General features: G+C 32.8%; 2 protein-coding genes across 2 annotated transcripts; both read left to right on the forward strand.

Moving 5' to 3' along the window:
* The first annotated feature begins 1,040 nt into the window (after window positions 1-1,040).
* LOC110723918 (mitochondrial pyruvate carrier 3-like) lies at window positions 1,041-2,910 on the forward strand. Its single transcript, XM_021903330.1, has 5 exons — window positions 1,041-1,309; window positions 1,640-1,738; window positions 1,977-2,029; window positions 2,137-2,210; window positions 2,478-2,910. Exons 1-5 carry the CDS (start codon window positions 1,255-1,257, stop codon window positions 2,521-2,523), a joined length of 327 nt encoding a protein of 108 aa, XP_021759022.1. The 5' UTR covers window positions 1,041-1,254; the 3' UTR covers window positions 2,524-2,910.
* Window positions 2,911-4,095: 1,185 nt separating this feature from the next.
* Window positions 4,096-9,101, forward strand: LOC110723920 (EH domain-containing protein 1-like). The gene is made up of 10 exons (XM_021903332.1): window positions 4,096-4,346; window positions 6,552-6,665; window positions 6,812-6,914; window positions 7,016-7,065; window positions 7,206-7,334; window positions 7,422-7,673; window positions 7,806-7,885; window positions 8,060-8,186; window positions 8,427-8,570; window positions 8,679-9,101. Exons 1-10 carry the CDS (start codon window positions 4,173-4,175, stop codon window positions 8,862-8,864), a joined length of 1,359 nt encoding a protein of 452 aa, XP_021759024.1. The 5' UTR covers window positions 4,096-4,172; the 3' UTR covers window positions 8,865-9,101.
* Window positions 9,102-9,119: the final 18 nt, after the last annotated feature.

A 9,119-nucleotide genomic window follows, 5' to 3' on the forward strand; every position in this document is an offset into this window, starting at 1 on the left:
CAATCAGAATAAGCCCTTAGAGCTCTATAATTATATGCAACCTAAATCATTTACTTGCACTTGTTATAGGATCATATCCATCTTTTTTATTCACCGGAATTTAATTACCTTATCCACACAAATTAATAATGATGAAAATCTTTCTTCAAAAATATAATGATGAAAATCTAAAAGAAAAATAATAAACACAGTCCTTAACGCTATGTATAAGAAGTTTAAAAAAAAAAAATTAAGGATAAATTAACATTGATTATAATGATTTGCGCGTATTTTGTCATGAATTCTAACTTAATTCTTTTTCAAAAAGTATATTTAATGTGTATATAATACTCCCTCCGTCCCAAAAAGAACGACCCATTTAGGTTGATTACGCGGGTATTAAGAAAGTTAAGTAAAAAGAAGTAAAAATATATTGGAAATATAAATTTACATGGGGTTCGTAAAAAAATAGAGAGAGAAAATAATAAAATAACATGGAAAATCAAATTTTTATACGGGGAAGCTAATTTTGCACAAATATTGTTGCAAATTGGTGGTGTTTTAATGCAAATGGGTCATTCTTTTTGGGACAAAGTTTTGGCCAAATGGGTCGTTCTTTTTGGGACAAAGTTTTGGCCAAATGGGTCGTTCTTTTTGGGACGGAGGGAGTATATACATACTTCTAAGTGCTACATACATCATTATTGAGAAAATAAAGTGGGAGCTCATAGATGAAGGTTTCGATTCTCGTTACCTTCAAGTTCAACCTTTCCAATGGATAATTCCTAGATAAGATTTCCACGTTAAGACCCCTTAGTTTAGTAAATCTTCAAAACGAAAACTTAGGAACTTTGACGTCATGTTGTTTTTGGTATTTTGGTAATAAATAATGGTATAAAATTCTTCACAATATTTATTCATTTTAATTTCTAATTTGCACTTAATACTTCATACGTTAACCTAATACTTTAATTGGATAAGTTTTAGACTTTAGTCAAATCTTATCTCATAGTCAATTCTTGAAGCTTTACTACTTTTATTTACTTGCATTATTTTTGACAACCATACTTCAACGAAATACAAAAGTATAAGTAATAATTTTAATTTCTATTATTTAAATTAAAGATTACCTAAGTTTTTGGTGGCCAAACTTTTCAAATAATAAATGCATAAGCTTTTAGCCACCCTTTCTTGATTGGATCCATTACAAAATAATTTTATAAAAATACCAAAAAAAAAAAAAAAATCTGTAAAATTGCTCTGCACAAGAAAATCATGGCGTCTTCGAAATTTAAGGCCTTTTGGAATCATCCAGCCGGTCTCAAAACAAGTTTGTTTTCCCTCTATTCCACCTTTAAAATCTCTAAATATTGCTCACTTTTTTTAGCATGTAATTATGTAAATGCTTAATTTCTCGAGATAATTCTATGTAAAATGTTGTTATTGTTATTGCGCTATAGATATGAGATATAATCAATAACGGTTAATATATAACTAGTAGTTGAATCATTTTTCAATTTTAATCTAATTGTTACTCTGTATAATGAGTGTAAAATAATCTTTGTAATTCTGTTTGAATTATTTGAATGAATTTTGGTTATTCTAGAATTTGGATTATAATTACTAGTATTTGATCCATCAAATTAAATAAACAATACAGTTCACTTTTGGGCACCAACGTTCAAATGGGGTCTTAGCATCGCAAATGTTGCAGATTTTACCAAGCCACCCGAGACGATTTCGTACCCTCAGCAAATCGGTTAGCCTATTTAACATTTATTTACAACTTGTTTGGATAGCAACGTGGTAGCAAAAGGGAAGGGAACGCGAGAGCATTACTCTCGACCCCTTCTCTTTTTACTAAAAACCTCTCGTCCAAACACATTGTTAATGATATATTGATATTAAGTTGTTGCATATTTGGTCATATGTTTGGAATTTTAGTCCCATTTCAATAGTCTAAGGGTATGGCAGATCGTGTCGATTTTTGCTTACAGTCGTAGCAGCCTCTGGACTTATTTGGACGCGATATGGCATGGTTATAACACCGGTAAGATTGTGTTTAGTATCTTCATATGATTTTCTAGTGGCCTTATTTGCTATTGATTTCTATATTCTTTACTCTTCTTATGTTTAAGTTTTGTGTTTCAATTGCAGAGAAACTGGAATTTGTGTAGTGTAAATTTTGCAATGTCAATGACAGGGTTTTGTCAACTAACTAGGAAGATTGGGTAATTTTTTGAATCATTACTCTATTTCTACTCATTTTTAGCATACTCAACCATTGTTATTTGGAGTTTACATACTTGTCCTCAAAATGTCACTTGAAAGTTAGTGAATTGAAATAGCTTAGTATAAATGTGGCCTATTATTTAGGGACAGATGGAGTACCTTTTCAGATGGATTAAACCATTTTTGTTAGACCCAAATCATTTTTTACATTTTTAGATTTCGCAATTTTCATTGTTGATAATCTTGATGCATTGGCATTTTGGCAGGTATGACATCTCTAATGAGAGAAAAACAAGTATTGTAAAGGAATGATTGATACAAAGTTACTAATCCTTGGTGTAAAGATCAAATTCTCTAGTATACTTCATTTGATTCCTGCTCTTGACACTTCGATCAAATTCGAAAACTTAACTCAAAATTTCTAGTTGATGATTGTTATGTTACCAAATGGAGAAGCACCATTAGCATATATATCTAGTTGTATTTTCGCCAGAGAATCGGAAACTTTGGAATTGATATGACAGTTTGTTAAGGAAGATTGTGTAAAGTTGTTACATGTGTAGTTATTACATTACAATTTACATAATTACATATCTTCTTCTAATGTATGTAATAGAATTGTAGAAACTTATGATATGATAAATAATCTCAATTGCAAAGTTCGTACTAGAAATAAATTGAGTAATTGTTGTCTATTAAGGGTTTGACAATTTGATTTATTCCAACACGACTTCGGATTGTTATATCGTGTTCCTCTTCCATTTAAATACTAAATTACACAAATGCTGGTTTATTATCAATTGAAATTACATTATTAATGAAAGTACTCTAATTTTAATGTGCCTCAAATTCATTGACAAACTAATTTTTACTTTTAATGTGCCTCAAGTAGGTGTTTCATGTGTGGTTACTACATTACAATTTAGTGAATTTACATATCTTCTTCTAATGTAGTAGTATTGTAGAAACTTATGATATGATAAAGAATCTCAAGTTTTAATATTCACGGAGTACATTTTTAAGACAAAGAAAAAAGAGTTAAAATGGTTATTTATGTTTTAATCGTATTATTCTATGACATTTATGTAAAAAAAAAAAAAAGAATAAATCAAGGTGGTCTTTTTGTTATCCTTCAATTGTAAGAATGTTGGTAATAATACTTCTACGGTTTATATACTCTAAACAAATAATTTCAGCTCAACCGTGAAGAAACAAGCCTAATTGTCTAATTTATAAGATCACTCTATCTAGTTGTGGAGTTTTTTTTTTATTTCCTTGAAACAAAATCACAGTTTTAGGGCCTGTTCTAATTGACTGAAATGAGCTTAAATGAAATGAGCTGAATATTTTATGAGAGCAAGAAATTAAGAATTGAACTGAAAATAATATTTTTATTTTTTTTGAAAAGTAAGGTACTTTGAGGAGTTTAGGTACGTCTTCTCGCAAGACCGTGACCTAAACTATCAAGTAGCAAAAAATAAGAAAATTTACTATCTAAAAAAGGATCTATATCTTGATGAGTCGGAGTTGAGTAGCCGAGAGAGGCAACATAGTCTGCTGCCCGATTGCCTTCCCAATAGATGTGTGTTTGCGTGAAAATTCGTAAAAGAATCCAAAATAGCCTTGACATCCGCCATAAGAAGCTGAAGTTTCCATGGACGACTGAAATGACCCTGCAAAACATTAATGACAGTAAGATTATCGCCTTCAATAAAAATATCAGAAATAATATGAAGAGAAAATACCCTAGACTCTTAATTAGTTAGACTAGGTTCAATATTTTGTATGAACTTGTTCCCACAGTAATATGTTTGCCTAACCGTTTTCCTAACAAAAAAAAGTACGGTGTTTTTTTTTGTGCTTCTTTGTCAAGAAATCAGTAAACGGCACCGTTTTGTCAAGTGTAAAACTAAGAATAACAATTCCCCCACTTTCTCTTCCTTTGTTCAGATTCTGGGAAGATGGCGGCATCAATGTTTCTTCGAAGATCGCCATTAAAGCTCCTACCTCAATGTCGAAGCTTCTACTTTCTCTCTCCTCCTTCCTCTTCTTCTTCTGCTTCAACTTTCTACAATAATCAGCTTCTTCGTCTTTGCTCCAATGGCTTCCACTCTCTCTCCAGCATTCCCGACGAGGTATCTTCTCCTTTTTCAGTTTAATTTTGGTTTCGTTTTTTCTAGGGCTTTTATTTTTCTCAATTTCTCCATTGCAATTCAATTATACTTGTAAATTGTAATATTGACTCAGAGTTTTGATGTTCTGAACTTTAATCGAAGGAATGATATGGTTTTTATAATGTGAATTTCAATCTGGAAATTTGGATTGATTTTATACCTGATTTTGAGTACGAATTTATAAATCATCCGATTTTTATTAATATTAAATAAAATAATAAATAAATATTTGGAAATATTCACAGGAAAAATGTTGGAACATATATATAATTGAGCTTGTAATATGATTTGGTATATTTATGTTAAGTCTTTAATAAATTTCCAATATTTAGTAGTGTTAATCGAATAATAGAGGTATACAAACTATGAATGGAGCTTGTAATATGATTGTGTATTAGCCTTGTTGAACAACCAAGAGTAATTGCATCTTCGTTGTATATGAATGGAGTTATCGTTCCGTTGTTCTAGACTTCTAGTATGAGTCTTGGTAAATTACGAATACGAATGTGGGAATTCGATACATCTACATTCATCTTCCCTACATTGTTAAACAAAGATTAGGAAAAAGGTTCATTGACATAGGGTTATTTTTACACCTTGTCATAAAGTTACTTTTTTTTTTTTTTTTTTTTTTTTTTTGCTTTTGACACAAGTATTTAAAATCAGTAACCCTCAAACATGCAACATATTTTGGGATGGATTAGTATGTATCAAATTATTAATGAGGTTGTTCTTTGAAAAGTTGTCCAAGTGAAGAGAACTTGGTTGCATGGGTTTATTGCTCAAGTAAAAGGCCTAATTTCAACTCTTTTGGTTATTGATAATTTCTAGTAATAGAAGCTACTTATGGCATTGATCAATGATAGTATAATATTAGTTGCATGTAGAAGCAGTTTATACATTGTCTGTTGGGGTAGTAGGGAAGAAAGAAGGCTTAAATATTTCAACTCGGAAGTATTTGTGTGTCTTGACCATATTCATCAGCTATGAGGCCTATGACCCAAGGGTTGGTACTTGTAGTCCAATTCTCTAATCAACAATTTTTGTTTGAACTCAATTATGGGGAAGGTTAGCTCTATAGACTTAGTTGAGGTATACTTTATTTGATGCAAAAATTGTAGCTTTGGCCTGGAAGAACCTCAGGTGAAATCTCATATTTGAGTAATGTTCACAAGCTTTTACTGAATTAATAGTTGAGGTTGATGGAGCTAAATTAGCTGTGAATATGTTAAAGGAAGCAGAAACTTTGTTGGAGAAAGGCATAGGAATACCAAAAAAATGTTGACCTATGGAAGGATTTGTCCTTGTATAATGGGAGTATGGAATACTATATGCATGAAATGAACTATTGACTGATTGAGTGTGAGACAGGAATCAGTTAGTAAACAGAATATGCAGCATCCAAGGGCTTCGGATTTCTGAAGCAGATAAGAATAAAGCAAATTTGTTGATAATTGCAAGATATAGTTCAAAGTTTCTTGGAAAGAACTCATTAAATTTTAGAAAATGATGTTAACAGCAAATAAAAGATCATTTTTAAAAGAAGAGGCAGAAGTTCAAGGATACGAGGGGTAACTGGGTAAGGAATGACAAAGCTGTGCTCTGTAGTCCAACATTAGGTGAAAAGTATGTCAATGTGATGTATGTTAAGAAATTGGTTACTATTTGTCATTTCCTAGGAATTCTAGGATAAGCTTGGATACAATTAGGAAGCAGCTAATGTACTCTTCAAAAAACTCAAGTATAAAACTTCAGATTGTGGTATATTGTGAATTTTTAAAATAAAAATTTATGCTTGACTCAGGCTTTCCTGTAATTAATGCTTGATGTCAGATTGTTAGTTAGAGAATGCTTATTAAGTAACCGGAAGCAAGGGCACGAAAAGGTGAAACTTTTTTTGATGCCTGGTCTAAGCAAGTACTCCGTAATTTCATATTTTAGAGATGGAATTATGAAGTCAAAAATTTTGTCTCTATTGTTTAGAGCTGGATCAATCCTTTTCACTGCTCAGAACTTCTTGCATCTGTTTTTATCTTTTATGTTTGTGTTTTTTTAGCCATAGGGTCATTTTTGTCCTTTTTTTTCCTGCTTTTCAGTTAATGCTTGCATTTCTAATTATTAAATTGGACCAAGTTCCCTGATCATTTTTTTGGGTACACTTTTCAGGAACAATTGTCTACCATGACATCTATATATGATGGTCTAAAGAGGTTGTATGAACAAAAGCTGAAGCCATTAGAGCTTACTTATCAGTTTAACGATTTTGCATCACCCGTGTTAGTAAGGGACTAAAGGCACAAGATTTGCCAATTTTCTGTTTATTGACTCGTTCTCCTATGTTTGTAGTGATAAAGTCAGTTAATTACTTGTTCTCAAATGCCTATTTCATTATCTTACCATTTTCTCTTTCCCTTTCCGTGTCACAGACAGATAGCGATTTTGATGCAAAACCTATGGTCATGCTTCTTGGACAGTATTCCACTGGGAAAACTACTTTCATCAAGCACTTGCTAAAAAGTTCTTATCCTGGTAGTTATATAATGCCTTTTCTCTCTCTTTTCTGTTGGTCTAATTCAAATTGTGGAGTGGTAATACCATTTCTGACAGACCTCCTTTACTGGTTATTGCAGGAGCACATGTCGGGCCAGAACCAACCACAGATAGATTTATTGTCATTATGGTAAAAGATTATTATCATTCTTATTCTTGTTGCAGAGCTCAAAGATTGAATTTCCTCCTGTTCTGTTTTGGTGGAGTAATTGCTGTTGTAGGTTTTTTTTTTCTTTTTTTTCTTGGTTAATCTGATATAGATTTCTGCAGTCTGGCCCTGATGAAAGACGTATTCCGGGCAACACAATTTCTGTTCAAGAAGACATGCCGTACAAAGGTCTTACGACATTTGGGTCTGCGTTTTTGTCAAAATTTGAGTGTTCCCAGATGCCACATCCAGTGAGTTTGCCTGCAACATTTCTTAACGTATACATCTTCAATATGTACAGTAGCAGGAAGTGAACTTTCTATTGTTTTATCTTAAAGCTTTTGGAGCATATGACTCTCATTGATACCCCTGGGGTATTATCAGGTGAGAAGCAACGAATAGAAAGGAGTTATGACTTCACTGGTGTGACATCTTGGTTTGCTGCCAAGTGTGACCTCATCTTACTCCTTTTTGATCCCCACAAACTTGATATTAGTGATGAATTCAAACGTGTGATTTCATCGCTACAAGGCCATGATGATAAGATACGTGTTGTTTTGAACAAGGCAGACCAAGTGGACACTCAGCAGGTGAATGGCAAGTTCAAATTCAAAATACAGTTTTAATTTTTTCTTCTTAGAAGTGCTCAGTGGGATTGCTATAAGTTGATTAATTAATTCTATTTTTTTTTTCATCTCAATCCCTGTTTGGATATGCGGCAGTTGATGAGGATTTATGGGGCATTGATGTGGTCACTCGGGAAGGTTTTAAACACTCCTGAGGTTACTCGTGTTTACATTGGGTAAGCTTCATCCAGTTGAGCTTAATATGGGACTTGAATTATCTTGTCAAAATTGAACTGCTTATGAAATATGTTAGCTCTTTAAGCTCTTACAGCTTCTCGCATGTTTATGAGCCATAATGCTCAATTAATTTCATGAGGGTACATAATTTACTAATTTTGTCATGTATGCAGCTCTTTTAATGATGGGCCTTTAAATGAAGCAGTTGCTGGTCAAATGGTACGGGATCTTTTCTTAAAGGAACAGAATGATCTTCTTGCTGATCTAAAAGACATTCCAAAGAATGCTTGTAACCGAAGAGTAAGTCTGCTGAATTCATTTGACTAGGATTATGAATCAATTGCTATCAGTGTTATTGTTAGAAATGGCAATGTGATTTGCCATTAGGTTGCTAGCTCGTGTTGTGAACTTGTAGCAGGGATTGAACTCATTGAAGTTCCTAGAAATAAGCTGATACTTATTTTTTGTGTGTTGAACTCGTTGAAGTTCCAAGAAATACACACAAAATATCGGATACTTATGCTGTTGTTTGATCTCCAGGTTAACGAATTTGTGAAGCGTGCTAGGGCAGCAAAGATTCACGCTCTTATCATCAGTCATCTGAAGAAGGAGATGCCTGTTTTGATAGGCAAGGCCAAGGCGCAAGAGAGTCTTATTGAGAACTTGGAAGTTGAATTCAGAAAGGTTTCTTGCTTACCCATACTCTCTTCCTCTTTTTGTATGTATGATATCTGCAAATAGTTTATGCTATACCCTCTGTTAATCGAGATCTAAACTTTTTCTTCTGCTTAGATCCAAAGGGAGTACCACTTACCAGCAGGGGATTTTCCAAATGTGGAGCATTTTCAGGAAGTTCTCCGGGATTATAACATTGACAAATTTGAGAAGTTGAAACCGAAATTGATTCAAGCTGTTGATGAGATGTTAGGTTATGACATCCCAGAGCTTCTCAGGAATTTAAAAAGTTTAGACAATTAATGATTTATATTGTAACAAAGCTTGCCAGTTCAGGATAAAAGAAAATGTTACAAGCAAAACTAATCACCAATGTAACCTTGGAAATTTTGGTTGATTATGATGTTATACGCCCTGTTTTTGTTGGGGAAATGTCATATTTGGGTAGTTTCACCCTTGCATATTGTGTTGTATGCTTGACTGATTATATCCTAGCGCAAAAAAATACCCCTAAAGTGGTATACAAACTGGTTACTATTATGGTTGCAGCATCTAAAA

This window comes from Chenopodium quinoa, unplaced genomic scaffold, assembly GCF_001683475.1.
Source record: "Chenopodium quinoa cultivar QQ74 unplaced genomic scaffold, ASM168347v1, whole genome shotgun sequence".
Lineage (NCBI taxonomy): Eukaryota > Viridiplantae > Streptophyta > Magnoliopsida > Caryophyllales > Amaranthaceae > Chenopodium > Chenopodium quinoa.

What these genes read in the sequence shown, in the direction of transcription:
- LOC110723920 (XM_021903332.1), top strand. Translation starts at nt 4,173, where the DNA reads ATGGCGGCATCAATGTTTCTTCGAAGATCGCCATTAAAGCTCCTACCT. An exon ending in ATAGATTTATTGTCATTATG is followed by an intron (nt 7,066 to 7,205) that starts GTAAAAGATTAT and finishes AGATTTCTGCAG; the next exon opens with TCTGGCCCTGATGAAAGACG. An exon ending in GTTCCCAGATGCCACATCCA is followed by an intron (nt 7,335 to 7,421) that starts GTGAGTTTGCCT and finishes TTTATCTTAAAG; the next exon opens with CTTTTGGAGCATATGACTCT.
- LOC110723918 (XM_021903330.1), top strand. Translation starts at nt 1,255, where the DNA reads ATGGCGTCTTCGAAATTTAAGGCCTTTTGGAATCATCCAGCCGGTCTC. An exon ending in TCCAGCCGGTCTCAAAACAA is followed by an intron (nt 1,310 to 1,639) that starts GTTTGTTTTCCC and finishes TAAACAATACAG; the next exon opens with TTCACTTTTGGGCACCAACG. An exon ending in ATGGCATGGTTATAACACCG is followed by an intron (nt 2,030 to 2,136) that starts GTAAGATTGTGT and finishes TTTCAATTGCAG; the next exon opens with AGAAACTGGAATTTGTGTAG.